The sequence below is a fragment of the Falco cherrug genome, chromosome 1 (genome assembly GCF_023634085.1).
Source record: "Falco cherrug isolate bFalChe1 chromosome 1, bFalChe1.pri, whole genome shotgun sequence".
In the NCBI taxonomy this organism is placed as follows: Eukaryota; Metazoa; Chordata; class Aves; order Falconiformes; family Falconidae; genus Falco; species Falco cherrug.
Genome location: NC_073697.1, coordinates 80,545,037 through 80,566,252, shown reverse-complemented (window position 1 = coordinate 80,566,252; position 21,216 = coordinate 80,545,037). Strand labels below are relative to the sequence as shown.

Sequence of the window (21,216 nt, the reverse complement as noted above, 5' to 3'; positions counted from 1 at the left end):
ACTTCACCACCGTGCTCAAAAATGGTCTTTTTCTCCAGCGTATCGCCACCACCTCCTTGCTCTGCAGCGCACCCATTCCCCTCTCCACATGGGTATACTTCCCCCTCCTGGGTATTCTTTATGCTGTTTTTGCACAAAGTTCATTTTGTTGTTATTTTGGGGTAAGCAATGACCAGATAACTTCTCAGTTCATTACACTTAGAAAACTTGCCCATGAACCCAGGGAGCATGTGAAGCACACATGGTCTTCCTTTTACCCTCAGAAGGAGTCTCACAATGCAGTTTTTTCAAGCGGGGTTTTTTTATGTTTTGCAGGTTTGTACTAAAACTCAAAACTTTATATACTAATAAATTGAATCAGAAGGCACCTGAAATCAGAAGGAACGGATTGCAGAGCAGGTCATCTCACCAGCTGCAATATCAATTGTGAAAAAACAACAGTTTTCTTCTGATAGATAACTTTAAATAGCAATGTGAGCAGCAGTGAATATATCCAGGTATAACAGGTCTCACATTGAAATAACCACATACTTTATTACACAGAGAGTTTTCCCCTCATTAACTTCTCAGAAAGAGCACTCCGTTTTTTTCCACAACCCTATATGTATGCAAGTAATTATCATTTCAGTTAACAGCTTTTTAATATTAAAATCCAGCTTGAAATTTTAGAAAGATACCAGTGAGATCTGTCAAAATCAAATGAAAATCACATAATTATAATGTACAGAAGAACAAAAGCAAAAGCAAAGATGAACAATGTTTCTGAGATTGATTACTGTTGTTAATTACTTCAAATGGTGACATGCTCCATTAGAAATCCTAATGCTGGGATTAAGAAGGTGTGTCTAACCAATGCAACAAAATAAGCTAGAGTCAGCAATAAAAAAAATTTACTGATTCAAGGCCACTTTTCTTGCAGCACATTTGAGAAACCAGGTATCAACTAAGCAGCACCAAAATTTTTCAACAATGAGAATACATCAACATCTTCAGGAAAACCAAATTTTCAGTGGAATTAATGTTTTTCCCGTCCATCCTAGAGAGCATTCTGAAACATTCCCATTGCCCCCCAAAAAGAAGCCCACAACTTCAGCACATTTTTCAAACACTATATGTGGTGTTATATATTGCAGCCATAATTTTAAACCCAACTTTCTAACATTTTAAAAAATGGGAAGTGAGAGCTGGTATCATTCATAGATGTCAAAGATTACATTTTCTCTATCAGCTACCTTCAAGAATTCTCGCCTTTCCTCTCCTTGCTTTCTCCTAAAACATTATCCCCCATGAATCTAGGCTGTTAAACCCCTCTGCTAAATTTTAATTTTTTTCTTCAGGTTCTTTTCAGTTACTCTAAGCTATAAAGACACATTCATGCTTGCACACAAAAAAAATTATTCTATCCGTGTTACCTCAGATTTTGGTGTTCCTTAGCATTGGCTATATCCCATACTCATATCACACTGAAAAATTTTTGATTATACTTATTCTATAGTGCAAAAATAACTTTATTTGGTTCACAGGTGGGACTCACCATAAAAGCAATGGTTTGGATTTATACTGTTACATACTTTGTTTCTATGTTCCATACCGCAAATTCCTAAGCATAATTTTGTTATTAAAATATACACATTCAACTTTTTAGTATTTTTACACAGTTGAAGTTTCAATGGGGAAGAAAAACACCACTGACCTGAATAAAGCAGAACATAATAAAAGCCTACTTAATTTATTTTTTTTCTTGTTGATGTAGCAACAGTAGCAGGAAATGCCATCTTGACTTAGCTTACAATTACCACGTGTGAAACAATGAAAAACTGGAGCAGTGCAAGCACATTCAGATCTACAAGCCACCTACCACCAATTAATGGTGTCTCTCCTATGGAAAGTGTATGAAGTCATCAAAAACATTCTACCAATGCACTGGAGCATCAGCAGGTGACCCAGACCATCTCAAGTCCATCATCAGGTCATTCATATGGAAAAAGACAAAAGTCTGTAGCTCTAGGATATACACCTAGGAACTAGTACAAGGCTTGCATTTGTGAGGGCTTCTGAAGGTGGCTATTCTCCTAAATGAGAATCCCCATCCCTGAAAACCTTCCCCACCTGAAGGGGAATCAGAAATATTCAGGCTCACTTATAAATTTTTCAGGTCATCCGACACTTCCTGCTTCATTGTTACCTTCTCATCTCCTTGTTACAAACTTGGAAGAAAGCCTGGTAGCACTAGACCCACTACACTAGACTTCTATTTTTATTTTCAAAAGATGCCAACATAATAGATTAAGCCCCTCAACATTTTATCAGCTGTGCAAGAGCAAAATTCCAGGAGCGTTGAAATAATTGTTTTGACAGGAACACTGCCAGACAGCACCCAATCTCATAATTTAGGAACCGTGTCCTCTTCTATTTCCCAACACCTCTGATCCTGACAGCACACTTGGAAGATGACCAATTTCAAACCTCAATGAACTCTTCAATTTTTCAGCAGAACAGGAGACGGGGGGAATAAAGCAAAGTGTATGTAATACCAAATTCATTTAGCTGTAAAAATCATCTTAAGTATTCTTATCTTAAAAAATCCTGTACGCCACTTTCTGCAAACAGCAAGGACAGTTTCAGATGACATTACTGGTACAAGCAGCATGTGCTCTGCATCACGAACTTCGCTGTAACAGCAGGTGACATGACAAGACAAGGCCCTGTTAATTTATGGCTTGCTAATTCCGCTGCAGCCAGAGTTGAGACTGATTATGTCTCGGTGAGGAAGCCAGATTGGGGGAGCTGGACACCCTCCCTGCCAGCCAGCCCGCGAGGAGCTGGGTTCAGGGACAGAACCAGGGCAACTCCAGCTCTTCTGGCACCTCACAAGGAAGATGGTAATGCCACGCCAGAGCACTCCAGGCTTCGCTGGTAACACTGGCCACGATACCAACAGGAGATGAAGATATTCAAGGCCAAATCAGGCACTCCCCACAAAATGTTCCCTCTTGTAAGCAAGCTTTTGTTTTCTCCACAAGTTTGAGTCTCAAAAAGTCATCAGCCGCATGCACTGTGATAGTCTAATTTTGTGCTTGCAGGTAACGGTAAACATCTCCATCTAAAAGACTGCGTATGTCCTTTTGGGTAGATGCAGATGGTACAAAGCAATTAGGGCTAATTTCTCAATGTCTGTTTAAAATCCATTGAGAGAGATGCATGGTAGACATACACTCAGTCATAAATGGACTGACATCTCCCTAAGCTGAACGAAGAAAGAAGTTGGAGGTAGTGATCTCAGCCCTTCCTAGACTGAACTGTAAGATCACACTCCTTCACGCTTCGGTTTCAGTTGACGGACTGAAATGCTGAACCAAGGCACTGAAACCAAAGAGAAGTCACAATGGCATTGGGGGGCGGCCCCCAAGAACACCATATGCTATACCTTCCCAACAACCTATAGAGACAGTCATGAGAATGGCTTCAGAACAGCACTAGCGAGATACAGAAATCATGACGCAACAAACAGGTCAAGGGAAAATCCAGCAGCAGCAACTAGCAGCAAAAAATGAATGTTTTATATTAAAGAGTGAGAGTTGTGAGGGCAAGCTAAATTCAAAGCACACATTTTCACGTAATTTTTAAGTAGACTATAAACCATAGCCTGGGGAGTTATTTTTCTTTACAAAGAGCCAACGTATGGTCTTTGTGTTTCCATCATGACACTGTAAATCCTTAGACATAAGCAAAACTCAGAAAGAGGGAAAAGCTCAATAAGCTCAGCACAGCTCTCGATCAACTCCCTCTGCAGCTTAAATAACTAAACCAGCAGCTCTCAAAAGCAAAACACTGAGCCTCCTTAAACCTGTTGTTCTAAAACTCAGGTTTCCTGCTCAGAGGAAAAAACAACAACAACCAACCACAAAACCCTTTTTAGGGGATTTTATTCTGGTTGAAATATTTGTGTATATTGATCACTAACTTAAAACACCAGTTTTGTTCTGTTCTAAGTTTCAGCTAGCAATAGCCATTATTAATAAACACTAAGTTGCAAATATATTAGGGTCATATTTTGAGGGAACAATTTTATCTTTGTGATTAAAACTATCTATCATTTTATTCACTGAAAAGATTGATCAAAGACAGTTCTCTCCAAAATTTAAACATATTATCAGTCAAATATATCTAAACCACACCAAACAGCATGTCCCCAGGGATCACAAAAATTAGGAAGTATGTTTCAGGATACATAAAGCTGTATAAATGCATGTACATAGCCAAGAGCTTTGCTCCAGCACTATTTACTCACATGCGTTACCTGTTAAAAAAAACCAACCCAAAACCAGCCAAAATCCCTAACTTTTTCTTCTGAGAGAGTTTACTTTCTTAAGTTAATCAGGACACACTTGGACAAGGACAAATCATTGCTGCACAAATTTAGTTTTATTATTGCTGTAAACACATTCAAAAGAAATCCATGATTTCTTTAATGGCTCTGCAGTAGAATTTGATATTCCATTCCAATTTTCACATTGTTTTAGTATAAGAAACTCCACAGGGCTAAAGCATCAATATTTAAATAGATAGATCTCTTAATTTTGAAGAGGAAAAAACCCAGATGTTCTCTCAACTTCAAAACTTAGTCTTTTAGTTAGAGGAAAGAGCTTAAATAATTGCTCTTGAATATAAAATCTGTGACTTGCCAAAGAGAGAGCATCCCTCCATCGCCATATGGAGAGGAGGGATCTGCTTGGGTGTGTCAGTACAGAAGGAAAAGAAGAGGCTAAAGCAAGGAAAGCGTGTAGATGAGTGAGCATTAAGAGCAAAGCCAGGTTTGCACATGGCAAGTTGGCATCACAGCATGCCCAAGCAGCCCAGCACACACCATCCAGAGAGCCTCTGAAGAATTCTAGGAGCAAAACAGAAAATCCCAAGCACCAGAGCCTACCAGTCTGAGAAAAACTGCCCAGCAATTCTGTATTTTGTTGCTAAGAGTTAGTTGCATCCTCCAGTCATGGAAGCCACGGGCAAGTATGAGGTTAGCTGTTGGAGATCTAGGAGACATTTATGTAGTGCAGCTCCAAGTCAAATAAGATGAGAGACCATGATGAAATTTACACTAGAAGCAAAGTCCTTGAACAAAAACCCCATGGGAAGTCTGAACAGCTGAACAAATGTGATGAGAGCACAGAGCTAACCTAGGGATGCTGGAGGCCATTCCAAAAGGTATTTTGAGAGACTGTCACATTACTGCTGCCAGTGACCACGTGAAAACACAGGAGAGCCAGGACAACCTTCAGGGCATTGCATTTTCTGCTCATTTATTTTCTGGACCTCATACATATACCTCATTCTACCATGTGAACTGCTTCAGGGTACAGATGCTCAGTGAAAGAGGTGAGGAGACCAAGTGTTAATATTTGTGCTAGTTTGGTGGTTGTTGTGGGAGAGGGTGAATTAAGGAATGTTTAGTTTGACGGTAGTATGTGCCTGATATGTTAAAAGGATTAAGTATGAAAAATGGTAATACTAAAATATGAGATGGGGGGGAAAAAAATAATCTTCCTCACATTAAGCCATCAGAATAAAATTTCATTGTTGCAATTTACAGAAATTAAATAGGAGAACTAGACTAAGCTTTACTTATGTAACCAAAAATATGGCAGCTTTAATTGTTTAGGTAAAAATTTTTTAAAACTCTGTAAATTTTCCCAAAATAATATATTAACTGAATAAAATCCAGCCTTACCTTATGAACACTATTTGCTAGCTCTTTATTTGGCATTTGAAGAAATACAAGCTAAACTACATTAGAATAGGGAAATAAAATTATACTCATGCTATTTTCACAAAACAGACCTGGTTTAGATGTTAAAAGTTTCCAAAGGAAGTTTAGGACTTCATGTATTACAATATTCCATCTTGAACAATTTATAATTTTTTTAAATTCTGAATGAAAGACTTGTCAAGTAGCTACTTACAAGTAGTCTTACAAGTCACCCAGTACATTATATAACTTGGGCAAAACTGGCAGCTATTCCATTCATTTCAAACTATTTCAACCAGCAGCTATTTGACCACATTATTGCATTACAAAGTTGCTTATTTTTGGACTGCTATACTATTATTTAATTCTGATTTGAGTGAGAAAGCAGGGGGTGGTCATTTCTTATGCTTTTAGACAGTCTGGGTTTTATTTATTTATTACGACATTCTTCTTCCCTGACTATATATTCTGTCTGCCAAATGTAGTCATCACTCCCTCTCCCCAAAGAATTTTAAAGGGTATCTAATTCTAGGAATCAAAGACAGGGAAACAATGATGGGGGGGGGGGGCGGAGGAATTACCTGACATAAAATACACAACAAAAGAGCATTTCCAGTGATATCCACCAATGCGTCTAAGGACGGTATATCTGAAACTAATGCAACTAAATTAGCTAATAGATGTCCTAAATACAAATAATATGCTGAGCATATGTGCAGGAGCGGGCTGGAAACTAGGACCATGCGTGGCAATCAGTTAGCTGAGGGGAATGTGCTCGAGCTTGTCTAGACAACAATTAACATGATGAGGCATGTTTACAGAGCACAGGGGAGTGGGAGACGGATGGCGCCAAGGAAAGGCAACACCTTGTTGTTAATTGCTGGTAGTTAACCACCAATCAGGGATTGCCTAGTATGCAATGCTTAGCTTCAAGAACCAATTAGTTTAAAACGCGCAGCTTCTGAAAGTGTATAAAAACGTGTGCTTCTGTACAATAAATTGACATTTGCTTGCATCAAGCTGCGTCCCGTCTCTTCATTCGCCGCAAATTGGTGACCCCGACGTGATACGTTTAAGGATCTAACGTGAAGGGCTTTCGAATCGCCTATCTGAGCGACATGCAGCGAATCCCACAGAACGTTGAATGATCTGCTGAAAGGAAGCAGGAGCCGGCCTGAAATCCCTCCGGAGTTGAGAGGTGAGCTGTGGGAAATCCGTAATGGGGAATCAGGCTTCGTCCCCAGAAAGAGACGTATATGGACTCATGAAGGGTCTTCTAGTCAGATTAGGGAGTCCGTGCCTCAGTCTCCTCAAATGGTGACCCCTATGGTGGTGTTCCGAAGCCTTGGAAGAATAAGGACGGAAAAAAGACAGCTCGTGGAAGAGGGCTGCGTTCTGGAGGAGACGGCTTGGCTGAACGATCGTCTGGCTGGCCGCACCAGGCGGACAACCTGCATCGAGACAGGTGAGCAGCCAAGAAACTTTAGAGACTTTGAAAGAATGAAAGTGTGTACAGACAGCAGCCAATTGTATGATGCTGCCGCGGAGGGGAACTCCGTGTCGGGAATGCATTTAACATCTTGGTGGCAAATTCTGACTACTCTTTGCCAAGTGTGGACTAATTCTACTAACGGTGCTAAACCAGAGTAAGCTGTAAATTCCACCGACAGCGCGACTCTTCTCAAGACACCGTCAGCGATGGCGATTCTGTCCACACCTCCTCTGCCCCCAAAGCTTCTGTCACTGATTGCAGCGACCCTCACAGCACAGGACCAAGCACGGGAACAGGACAACTCGGACAATGATTTTATTGACACTGATAAACCTTTTGATCCAGGTCCTATAGATCTGGAAAAGGAGCAAGACCTTCCCCCCCCCCCTCCCCCTGCCTCCCCCGATGCATTGACTGTATTTTCAGGGAGGGTGAAAGGGGGTCTGAGGGATTGGTGGCAGGAATGCAAGTGGGAAACACTTAAGTGATGGGTTTTGGGAGTCGCTAGGGCATGTTCAGTATTTTGTCAGACAAATCAACCTGCAGAGTGGCAGCCTGTGCTATACGAGGCTGTTAAAGGGTTAAGCAAAGCAGTGCGGGAAGGGAGGATTCATAATATATTTGCTATGTCCCTTGAAGTGATGGCAGAGCCTTATACGCTCACATTGCATGATTGGAAGTTATTGCTTTGTATGGTACTAACTGATACAGTATATGATGTGGTTATCTGATTTTTGTGAGCTATGTGTAGTGGCCTTGACTGAAAACCTTAATCGGGGAATTGCTGTTAACTATGAGCAGTTGGCTGGAGCAATTAACTGTGCCGATTCTGTGACTCAGGCAAGGTATCCCAGGGACAACTGTTTGCAAATGAAGGAGATGGCTATTAAGGCAGTCAGGATGTGGGAGTCTTGACACAGTCTTGCAGGGTCCTAGAGAGTCACTAACTTGTAATACTAACTTGATTGATTGGCTTCAGAATATTTTGCAACAAGTCGAACATCAGGAAGCTCAAGGGTTGCTTTTAAAACAACTAGTTGTGATAATGTCAATGAAAATTGTAAACGGGCAACTTTCACAATCGCAACCCCAACATGTGTCAAATGATTGTAACGCAGAACTCACAGCAGACTGTAATTCTCAGGCTGAGTTCTGGAATGCAGCATAACAGATTTTTGCTTCTCTAATCTCTTCTGTAAGAATAGTACACGCTTTTAACTTGCTTAGTAAATTAGGCTGCTAGCTTGCTAAACAAAGTAATACTACAAATACTATTTTTTTTTCTGGCTTATTAACAGATGTTGATTCTGTCCATCATATGTTGCTACAGAACCGAGTTGCTATTGATTTTTATTATTAGCACAGGGACACAAGTGTGAAGACTTTGATAGGATGTGTTACGTGAATCTGAGTGACCACTGTGAATTAATTTACAAAAGTATACAAAACTTAAAAGCCTTAAAACAAAGATCTGCAACAGAGCCAGGGGCGGGATGCCTTTGGTCTCTTCTCACGGCTGGGAAACTTTGGGCCATGACTCAAAAGTATTACAGGTTTTATTATAATTATCTTTAACCACCTTATTGATGTTTGCCTTATGTCTCCCATACCTTTTTTCCTGTATTCATTTTTTAGTTGATTGTAACATAAATCAGGTCATGGTCACCCAGCTACACACAACCTTTGCCTTGTCGCAATTAACAAGCAAAAAAGAGGAGGATAGAGAATGTCTGAAGAGAGATGTAGGAGAGGAAGCTGGAGAATATTTGACCTAGCAAGAGATGAGAGAACAGCTGGGTATTGTGAAGGAGACTAGGAAAGATAAACATGGTTATCTAGTGTCTAATAGGTGTCTGCACGCTTGTAGAGATATATAGTTATGTAACTACATGAATGGTTTCTGCCCTGAGCCTGGTGGAGCATACAGCTGTGGTTTGTGTCCGGGCTCAGAGATGTAAATAGGGGCTTCTCTGTTATGGTAAAAGTGTTTCTCTTTGCATAAAAAAGAGAGGGAATGAAGGGAATGACCCCAGAGGTATGTTCAGAGAAGGCATGCGATGTTTCGAACTTTTTGAGTGAACCAGTTCTTGTTTGGTGTGCCCTTCCATCTATGTATAATGTTAATCCAAAAGAAGCTGATATTGTTTACACTTTGTCGATAATTGTCTTTCTGTAGATGCTAATGTAGTAGGAGGCTATGATGGGAACGTGTCGCAGCGGTTCTTCTCTTATCCAGAGTAACAGTAGGAAAAGCATTAAAGAGTTAAATCACCTTGTTTGGTAGGCAGTTAAGAATGTGAGTCAAAATTGCTACTGCCTTTGTTGTTGGTTCAGGGACATGGCTGTGAGGATTTTGATGGTATGTGCTGCGTGGATTTTAGGCGCCCCACTGCAGCAACATGTTATCAAAATCTGAGAAAATTTCAGCCTTTGTAGCATTCATTCACTCAATTGGCAGTATTGTTTGTTTGCTATTGCCTTGGTTGCTGTCATGTTTGCAAGGGCCCTGCAGAACATGGCAAACCTGGTACTAGCTGTTCAAAAACAAAAAGGGGAAATTGTAAAATTGTACGGAACAAAGACAGTGGGTTATTTTGACATTGATAATATGTCTTAGTTGCTTTTTTATTTGTTCTATTACTTGTGCCTTGTTTTTGCTCGGTTTCAGGGGTTCTTTTGTGCAACAGGAAGGGGGAGATGCAGGAGCGGGCTGGAAACTAGGACCATGCGTGGCAATCAGTTAGCTGAGGGGAATGTGCTCGAGCTTGTCTAGACAACAATTAACATGATGAGGCATGTTTACAGAGCACAGGGGAGTGGGAGACGGATGGCGCCAAGGAAAGGCAACACCTTGTTGTTAATTGCTGGTAGTTAACCACCAATCAGGGATTGCCTAGTATGCAATGCTTAGCTTCAAGAACCAATTAGTTTAAAACGCGCAGCTTCTGAAAGTGTATAAAAACGTGTGCTTCTGTACAATAAATTGACATTTGCTTGCATCAAGCTGCGTCCCGTCTCTTCATTCGCCGCACATATGCAGTGAAATGCACCAAGGCACTTCCAAGTTTCAGCTATTAATCTGGTAATAGCACTGTATCCTGTTCCTTATAGGCTCACATGCCAACAACCAGGAAACTAAAGCACAGGCCCGAGAAAACCCATCCAAGATAGCAGCAGATTTATTCACTATGGCTATCTGAATTCCCCTAACTAGGTACTACTTTTACCCTGGTTTGTACAGACATACATTTTTGAAGAGTGAAATCCAACAAAGAACAGCAAATGCCCTTGACATTCAGGGCAGGGGAGGAATATATATTTCATTTTAAATTTGGCCAGCTACTGCCCAGCCATCATTCAATGAAGCTGAGCTTGACAAAGGCAGGAGGACGGGCAGGGGGAAGCCCATGATCTGAGCAACACTGGCAGCTCCTCAGGTCCCACTGCAAAGGCTGGATGAAGCCCAGAGAACTTGTGCAAAGGGACTTACTGCGTGGGCATGGGGCAGGATGTCAAAAAAAAGAGAATAATTTCAAGGTAAGAAAAAAAGTCAGGTGTTTTGGATGGTGAGATGTTTGGGGATAGGAGGGACTGATTACTCTAAGATCTGGGAAAAGAAAAGTTAGGGAAACGAGAATTTTCTGAGTCACTGTGATTTGGAGACAGGAGCTATTTGCTTTCTGCTCCTACACAGGCTTCTCAGCTCCATCCTGCTGTCTTACTCACAAGCTTCACATGTTGCAAAATTATTTCCTGGTGGCTTTCTAGATGGCAAAGATAAAATGTACTCAACTGGGGGGGTGGGGGGAAACCCACTAAAATAGTCTAAATATAAGTTTATAATAACTTTACCCACATAACAATGTTCTGGCCAAACAAGATCAAAATTAGATTATCTCAACCTGGCAATGTTTAGGTCTCTTCCTATTACCTGACGTCAACGATGCATCAGGACATGCTCCATTTGCTAAAGTGTAGCAAATTCATCTTAACGGCAATACAACATCAAGACTGCCAAATTATGTAATACTCAAAAAGGTTCTTGAAATTATTACTCCCTTTATGTGTAAATAGTCAGTTTAAGCAAACAGTTATTCAGTAACAGCCTTTTACCACTACTCTTACACCTCAAGCTACCACCCCATCAGTTCCTGGACAGTATGCTTTTCAGGAAGTCTCGTTCCCTGTAAAGTCTTGCTCGCACTGTAAAATTTTTCTTTAGTGTTGCTGCTAATCAGTCTCTTCTACCCAGTCTGTACATCTGAGCAGTCTACTATTTCCTTGTGAGCGATTCACTGGCAGTGTAAGTAAAGTTGAATAACTCTGTTTTCTTCTCAAGCCTTTGCTTTAAAAAACCTAAATTATAAAAACAAACAAACAAACCCACCCACACTTACTACCCACCAGTATTCCAAATCAGAAGTTGAACCTGGGTGCCCTCTCACTCTTCCCAAGTTTCTTATTCAGGGATGAGCCTAAGGCCCAGATATTGCAGCTTACTCATTTACAAAGCAAAAATCCTAATTAGCTTCGTCCTAAATTTAAATAAGGCCCTCATCTATCCTTTATAGCTTCTGAGCACAAAGCCTCTCACTAGAATGACTCTGGTTTTGCTCTCCAGAAATACTTTCTATCTTATCTCATGAAATTAAAGTTTCTTAATTTTGCTTTCATGGACTTATGTTGTCTTTGTTAATTAACAAATTGTCTCTCTCACATTTACTTCCCAAGATACCAGCTTTGGCAGCTACTTGGCTCCATCCACAGCTATGAAACTTCTTCTAATACCAAACTCCACACTTGCAATTCACCAAGATGTCAGACATGTCCCAGAATACACAGAATACTGTGTTCACTTTTGGACCCCTCACTACAAGACAGACATAGAAGTGCTGGTGTGTGTCCAGAGAAGCGCAATGAAGCTGGTGAAGGGTCCAGGGCAGAAGTCCTATGGGGAGCAGATGAAAAACTGGGGTAGTTTATCCTGGAGAAAAAGGAGGCTGAGGGGAAACCTTATCGCTCTCTACAACTACCTGAAAGGAGGTTGTAGCAAGGTGGATGTCAGTCTCTTAGTTGGATATTAGGAAAAATTTCTTCACTGAAAGCGTTGTCAAACATTGGAACAGGCTGCCCAGGGAAGTGGTTGAGTCACCATCCCCGGAGGTATCTAAAAAGACATGTAGATGTGGTGCTCAGGGACATGGTTTAGTGGTGGTCTTGGCAATGCTAGGTTAATGGTTGGACTTGATGATCTTACAGGTCTTTTCCCAATATAAACGGTCCTATGATTCCATCTCTCTTCGGAAATTCTCCAGGAGAACAGCCCTTAAATGCTTTGCTTAGAGTCACAGGACCTGCAATTTTCTGTTCATTGTTTATCTTATTAAAAAGCTCACCCCTCATCAAGTGCCAATACATGTCTGAAGCACAAACACTGCTGTAATTCAAAGGAACAGAAGATTCTTGCCACAGACTATATACAACCACCCTACATTAATTCAGATACCATATATCCCTTCTCCTGGCATCTAAAGGTAGCACTTTCTGCCAGCTTTTTTTCTGGCATTGCCCGTTCATGGATGGCATATGGGACAATTTTCTTCCATCTGCCAGCAGCAGGGATGCTGTGATCTGTTGTTGTGCTACTTTTTACAATAACCAGTTTTGCACCTCTAGCATATACTGTTTGATGGCACATCAAATACACCGTTTTATCAGCAGTGCCTGTCCTCTTACAAATGCAAGTCACTTGCTTGCCCCAAGAACAGGCCACCATCATCAAATGGAAGTCCCAAGACCAGGATTGCTCTTCCATTGAAAGGCAGATGGGAACATCTAATTGTTCATATGTGAACCAACACTAGCTCTGAAGTAAGTTTCCCTCTGCTTAAAACTAGGGAAGTTTCTAGGGCTTTCATTCTCAACATACCGTACAGAAACAGGTCATTCTTTCATTCCGCCTTTCACAAATTTTATTACATGCCATTTACTTCAAAGGAGCCTTTTATAGTAGTCTGAATAAATATGCATATAACCAGCATTTTGAAGTTATTCTGCCCTGCTTCCACTAAAATGATCAAGCTCAGCCAAATTAGTGTAAAATCCTCAGTCATTTGCATTTTCTTCCCATAGCTCAAAATAATTAATATTTTCACTGAAGCAATATAAATTTCAGGTGTCTCACACTTGAACTCACCTTTTTCCATGTAAAATACCACTCTTGGTTGCAAATCCACTTACATTAAGCACAACCTTTAAACAGAAGTAGCAAAACTGGCAATAACATGGTCTAAGCATATGCTAAAACACACGACGAAGACTTGTGCAATGGTAAGTAAAGCCTCAGGAAAATATCATAAGCTCTAGTACATCCTATGATTTAAAGTCTGGTTACTCACGGGAACAGACTACTGGGTACTTCACTCCATTGTCAGGTTTTTGGTGGTTTTATTTTTAAATTGACAGCATTTGCACAACACTTTGGATGTTTGCCTACTGCCCACAATGACAACTTTCAGCTCTAGCTAGGGCATAAAACAGTTACCATAGGTAGTAAAGGCAGGAAAAGTGTGTTTATGCACACACTTCTATGTTTCGTTAAGTATAAGAACTGTCTTTTAAATCTAAAAATTCTCTATCTCTCATTATTTATGTTTAAAAGACAGAGTGCAGTATATTCATAGCTGACATACCTGCTCCTGGGAAGAAACATAGATTCTTTAATGAAGACTGAACCAGACAGCAGGATATACCAACAGGTACCAATATCATCAGGGCTGGAATAAAAAAAAAAGACAGTTTAAGGCACTTGATGTAAGTTATTCCTAGCACTACCAAATTTGCAGTATGAAGAACGTCAAAGAGGCAAAAATGCTTATAATTACGGAAGAAAGTGACAGTTCAGTCATTTACAAAATAATTCCATCAAACTATTCTAATTTCCATCTTCAAATATATACGTTATTAGAACACCTCATTGCATCCACTTCACTTTTTTAAAAGCACATATCTATTTGTTTGGTAACAGCACAAATCCAATGAAATATAATTGAAAAATTATTAAAACAAAGTTAAGCTACAGTAAACATATTGTCTTGTATTTGATCAAATCTATTACTTTCCTCTTGCTGAAGAGGACTCTGCTATCTTCCTCTCTATAAAAATAAGGCTTCGCTTCCCGATTCTAGCCTTCTCCTTCCTCACCCTTTCTTCAAGACAGAGGTTTGCCTTTTGTTATCAGTCCATCTTCCCACAATGTAAGAAAGTACTGGATACATTTGCAGATGGTAAGTCTACATCAGGTTTGTTAGTCAACTTTATCTGCTGCTGCTACACACTTCCCCTTTAATGTCTCTTCCTGGCATAAGAATAAACTCCCAATCAATGTGATAATATCATTTCTTTTCCCCTCTCTTCATCCTATAGAGGAACTGGATGAGGACTTTGTCACCCAGGCCCAGTTCATTCTGCCATAAATTCAGATCTTGCTCCTTGAGTAATACAAAATCTGTTCCATAGGCTTAGACTCTTCTTGGTTAAATTCAAATAATGTTTAGACAGAAAAATAAAATAGTTTAAGATTACTAGAAATAGCTGCGTTATCGTGCCATTTTGACAGCCAACACCGAGAATATCTGTACTTTACTTCAGTTTTTACCAGTTCTGCTTCTTCCAAAGAAACTCACTGATTGGCTTCAAGTACGCTGTTATGAACTGCATGAGCATTCTTACCTGAAAGCCACATCCCTATGACACTAAGAGATGCAGATTATTTAATTAATCTGTAGCACCTTCATTTTTTCCAATTACATGTCTCAAGTCTTTAGCAGCAATTAATTCTAATATCAAGCAAGAACAGCCCACATCTTTTAAATGATGATGACAGCATAGTATTAAAACCTAATCTTAAATCTAAGTAGGCTATGTACATGTTAGCAGCGTGTTTTTCATTTGAAGAACTTCAATTTAAGAAGTACCTACACAGTGAGGTCCTCAAAACAGGAGTGCCATTTCCTCAGCACTTTCCATATTAGGCTTTCTCAAGGGAAAGCTGAAGTTAAAAAAAGAGGGAAGGAGCTGGCCTGAAACAGCTGAGACCACAACAGGAAACCATCCAATCTGAAAACGTGCTCCACTTCCATTTTGCACTGTATAATATAACCGTGAGATAAAGGACAAACATCAGAAACATGGATAATTAACAGAGAAAACTGAGGACACCAATTTATGTCCGAGAACACAAGAATCGATTAAGATGATGCAGCCTGTATTTTTTTTCTACCAGCCTATGACCTGACCAGTGAAGCCACACTGGTCAGCCACAGGCACCAAAGACGACTTAACAACTTCAAAATGAAGACTTCAGGAAATATTTCTTTATACTGATAGACAACAGAAAATGAAGTGACAACATGGTGTCACAGCTAAAACAACAAACCATCTTAATTTATATGGCTGAAGTGCACCAAGCTACCTTTTCTGAAGTGCGTTTCACATGCTTGTTTCTCACCTGGACCTGTGCTGCCCTCAAACTTGTAAGTCCAGAATAATCGACATTGAACATAACTACAGAAAACCAGGTTAAACTAGAGAAACGCAAGAAAGCCACCACTTCAAAAGAAAATACCATTCTCAAAAGCATAAACATGCACCTGAGTTAAGTCACACATCTTTTAAGCACTCTTCCCCTCAAATGAGTCCAAACTTGACAGGTATACTGCTGCTGAACTGCATGTCTGTTGGGTTTTTTTGTTGTTTCTGGTTTTTAGTAGATGCCATTCGAAATACAAATGATGTGCGCTAATTAGCACAGTACAAATTTTTTGAAACAGACATTTTCAGCAACGGCTATAGAGTGAGTGATTTCCCAAACTGCTGTGATGTAACTCTTAGGATGTCAATGATAATTTTTTCATGTGGATTACCGTGCATTATATTAGCACATAAGAAGTTCTGTGAGCTTTTTTTTCCCCTCTTCATAAAAAAATTGACAGCTTGATTAAGTATAAAAGTGTAGTCTGATAGAAGAAAACCTCAACTGGGGTCACACACTTTAGAACTCCAAAGCAAAAGTAATCTAGAAGATCTGTTTATACTTTTACAGAAAGCCTTTCCCAAGGATAAAATAATTGAAGAAAAAAAAATATTTAAATGAATAGAAAGTATTTTAACTTTTGCAAATCTACTAATACACAAGCTTTTCTTTCCCTCCTTTAAGAGCTGATGAACCATTTTAAATCCTCTGTCAAATCACCTATTAGTAAGGGGCTTTAGTTGCCTTTTCTCATGGGAGATCTTTTACCTGTGAACAGGCAGCCACTGGCTTTCACAAGCACTAGTCAATATGTTCAATAGTGAAATTCTTAATGCTACTTTTGAATCCACCTTTGAATCATTTAACTAACAGCAGTAATGATTATACATTTAACTGCAATGGTTTAACTTTTTCTTATTTGGTCACACACAGTGTGAGTTTTCACTGAATCATTCAACTCAGGTTTGTCTTTTTTTTTTTTTTTTTTTTTGGCCAGTTCACAGGTTAATCCACTTCTGCAAGTTAGCTCTTCAGCAGTCATTGCTCCTCATTTACTTGTCATAAACATCATAATTTATCTACTTTATATATAATCAAAAGAAGCATTTGTTGTTTAACAGTTGGAAGTGCTGATTAAAAAAATAATAAATCAAACTAGGAATATGATCTGATTGGTTTTATTTTCCTTTTGCTTTGTGTACTTTGAAAACTTTATTGAAAACTTTGAAAACTCAGTCACGTTTGAGAATTTTTAAGCTCTAAGGTACTTGCATCATGTATATCTACTGAACTCAACTCCTTAATTATATAAAGTTTAGAAAAATCTTTAATACTGCTGTGTCACAACAGTGGAAGGTTCCTACAGAACATCTCTGTATCTTCCCCAAAATACACTGTGTGTTCTTTTACACTTTCACTGCTAGCCAAAACGTCATATTGCCAAGATAGTCTTCAAGAGCAAAGAATGCTGATGGATTTTTATTCTCTTCATTTTTACAACTAGTGTCTTAATGTAGTCTTGAACAAAACATCTGAAAAAATGCACACATATAGCAAATACATTCCTTCCTCCAGAACACACAGGCTTCCCTCAAAAAAAAAAAAAAAAAAAAAAAAAACAAACCCACCACAAACAACAAACACCCGCAGACAAATGAAAGACTGATCTATTCTTTTCATATGAAAATATATTTAACTCCTGTACTTCTCAACACTTGCTACACTTCCAGTTGTTTCGAATTAAGCCTCAAAGCCATTTGGCAGCCAGCTTTTACTAGACAGTGTGCTGTTACGAAAACACATACAGCTCTTCCATTTTAAGGATCCTGTGCTTTCCACAATCCCATTCAAACATTAGGTGGCTTTCAATCAAGTTTACATGTTTTCTGTACTATGCTTGACATCCGTTCATCAACAATGCATTTGTATTCTTTAGGACTTTCATGCCTGTAACAAAGGAATGACAGAAGGAACTATAAAAGAAACCTATACTGAACTACAAAAGCACTTCTTCAAGCCACATGAGGACTCATGCAAATACGATTTTAGCCAATACAGAACACTCACATCTGAAAGTTTTTCTTCGCAATCACATTTTAGAATGTGATGTTTAAAAACAAAGTCTAGAGAGTATACCTAAACCTAATTATGACATTTTCTTTCACTGCTAGAATATTGCCTACCACTGGCAGCCCACAGAGTTATCTAGAAACTGTATTTGACATTTATTCTGTCAAAGAGATGACATGACAGCAAGTTGTGCTTGGAAGGGTTCCTCTGTGAATAGGACACATCCCTGACTGGGTTTGCAGGAGGGTATTAACTCCATGTAAGCATTTCATCCAGAATTAGCTGAAGCAAAATAGATGCTGATGACTTCCCCACAGAGGATCTTGAGAAGGAGACTGAGGGTTTTTTTGGCCTAGGGACAGTTGAGGGGAGGATCCAGTAGCACCTATCAGTCAAGCCAATATAGAAAGGAAAGGTATTTGATTAGGTAAGATCTTTCCAACAACTAGTTTTGTAAGGGTGCCGCTGATTTCCGTCATCACCACCCACCACTGAAGCAGAGCTGCCAGCCAACACGAGACTGAAGTGCAGCCGATGATCCCGATCAGGCTGAAAGCAGAGCCTGGCCAGCCCAGGCACACAGCGCTTCTACCCGTGTCTGAGCTCCTGCCCCCAACCTCCCCCCAGCCTCACAAAGCTGCATGCACAGTAGGAGTCGAAATACTTGAAATCAAGAGTTATTGGCATATGTCCATTTGCAAGCAGGCATTCACAGATGGCCTTTGCAGGCAAGAGATCACCTGTTGAACCAAAGTGATGGAGTATGTTGCTTCAAATATGGAAGACTGGTGGGACTTTCTTTGGGTTTTGTTTGTTTTTATCTAGTGTTTTGGTTATTCATCTGGAGGAAACTCAGGACTACTACAAGTTATACTGCCTACTGAATTCGGCACAGCTATCCACCTTCCCAAGTTACAGGAAACAAGATTTATTACCAAGGAAGTAAGATGACACAGGCAATTTATCCTGCAGAGGATTAGAAATAAGTCAACCCAGAAGTCACACATTAAGGGGCAGTCAGAAGAACAAAATCAATACCTGTAGTCCTTCTGTTCTAGCTATATTAAAGCCAGCAAAAGCCCCAGTGAAACCTCGGTGACACAAACTTCCATCTATCCTTTCAGAACCAACAGGACTATGGCCAGATTCAAGACACCAGCTGCACTACAACTAACTTGTGTAACTTGTGCGTGTAGACACGCACTCAAAGCATTTGACTACAGTGCAGAGGAAAGAGCCTAAATCTTAAGACTAAGAAGAAGAGCAAGAGATCCTTAGCAGAAGATAGGATTTGTATTCTGTGAAGACAACAAAAAGACTCAGATACCAAGATTTAACATTCTTTAACTGCTATGATAGAGCTCCCTACTGACGAAGTTCTCAGAATACTCAGGTTCTAGCAGCAACATTGAAGTAGTCCAGAGCTGAAAGCCAATGCCAAAACAGTCATCAATATGCAGATGAAATATATGAAACACTGCACTCTAGTTACTTGCACAAAATTTAAATAAAGCTACTTTAAATCTTGACTCTTGTATTGTAGCACTTCTGAAAGCAGAGGATTTCCTGGAAAATCTATATTTAATTTCCCGGAATACAAGCAAGCTTGACTTATGGGAATTTGGGAGCTAGAAACGGAAATCCAGAGACTGGATTCCAATGCCTTCCCATCACATTTCCTTCTCCAGCTTCCTTGACGTAGGCCTTTTAGGCAACTACAACCTGCAGCCAGACAGCACACTTCTCCATTTTGAAAACGACACAAAAAATGGAAACTTAACTTTGCAAATTAGCTGTCATTCCAACTGTTCTGTTTGGAAACCTCAGTTACATAATTATGCAATACCCTATCACAGCATCACTAGGCTCTCACTGCTGATAAGGTTGTACAGTATTTTCAGACTTAAGTCTTCACATTTTCTAGGATATAACTGTTCTTTAAGACCTTAGAGGTGCTCAAAGTTAAAAAAGAAAAAAAAAAAAAAATCAGGAAATGTTTATAAATCTGCCAAGATCCAAAACGTTTGCAGGCTTCCTCAAAGTCTTCAGTACTTGTATCAAACTTCATGCTGTGAGCTATTTATTCCACTAGAACAGACACCTTCTTACTCCCAGATGCCCAACTAACTACATAAACTACTTAAAACTGAAGTTTTATTTTCTAATTATAGTTGGTTTTATTTAAGCAATCTGCAGCACTTGCACACCACATTTGTAACTAAATCAATGTTAACAGCGTTTCAAAGAAATTATGCACAAAAAAAATAACTTGTTTCAATACACAACCCCCACATGTACTGACTCTAAGGCATTTATCTACAGTAGCATAAATGTTACAATTTTGGCTTTCAGATTTTCTGAGCATATAAGATGCTAAAAAAAATTTAAAAAATATTCACCTACAATAAAGATTTAAGTCAACCTGCTGAAAGATCCAAGAAATCTTAAATATCTACACCATCTCGAGTGTCTTCTTCTATCCTAAACAAGCTACATTTAAATAAAGCAATCCATTTCATTCTCATTCTCCATCAAAATGACATGTAGCACTACTAAAAACCCTGGAATAATTAATCATATTCAGTGCATGCTTACTTGTGTGCATTTGGAGCAACGAAGATAATGAACATCATAAGTATGTACAGTGGCAAGGATTTGCAGGTCTTCATGATGAATGATGTCAAAAACACTTTAATTCTGTCACATAAGACATCATTTCAGTGCAAAATTCAGCACCTGGACTTGAAAACACATGCTAAACAGAAGACACCGCTGCTCTGACCACCTTCTGATCACTGGTTTCTTCAGCCAATTCCTTTAAGACAGCACTTGAGAAAAACCTAAGCAGTATGTAGGTCTCAATGGAAACAAAGCATGGGAATGGCATCCATGTAATTACTGCTTAATATTCCTTTGACAGGACACGTCTATCCCGAGACCTAAACAGAGGTATAATTCTCTCTCCAACATTGGACTGAATGGTCCAGCAACACCAGGTGCTGGAAGGACCCCTAACATCAGTCAAACATCTAGAATTACTTTCCAGTTCAGAGGTATTTTCAAAACTACTTCATAAAAAGGTAATTAATTCAGTAAGAACAGTATCTTCGTTGTGAAAGAGCTAGTTAGAATTACTCTCTCCATAAATCATTAAAATCTCAACCACTAAAGTATTCATCCATGACTCGTATTTAAACGGGATATAGTACCTTTCCTACAAGCGATGAGATTTGTAACTGTTTTCATAAAAGAACTTATGTTACAAACTAAGATGTACCTAGCAGATTACATTTTCCTGAAATCATACTCAGCGTTGTTGAAAGTTGAATAAATTTTCAGAAAGTGAACAAAGTAATTCAGAACACACACTGC

General features: G+C 39.4%; 1 protein-coding gene across 8 annotated transcripts in view; it reads right to left on the bottom strand.

Moving 5' to 3' along the window:
• Positions 1-21,216, bottom strand: part of RAPGEF2 (Rap guanine nucleotide exchange factor 2) — a 199,003-nt gene that overhangs the window by 103,473 nt on the left and 74,314 nt on the right. For all 8 annotated transcript variants that reach the window (XM_055699703.1, XM_055699655.1, XM_055699475.1 and 5 more), the window contains exon 4: positions 13,934-14,017. In XM_055699703.1, the coding sequence (XP_055555678.1) occupies positions 13,934-14,017 (84 nt within the window). The remainder of the gene's footprint in view (positions 1-13,933; positions 14,018-21,216) is intronic.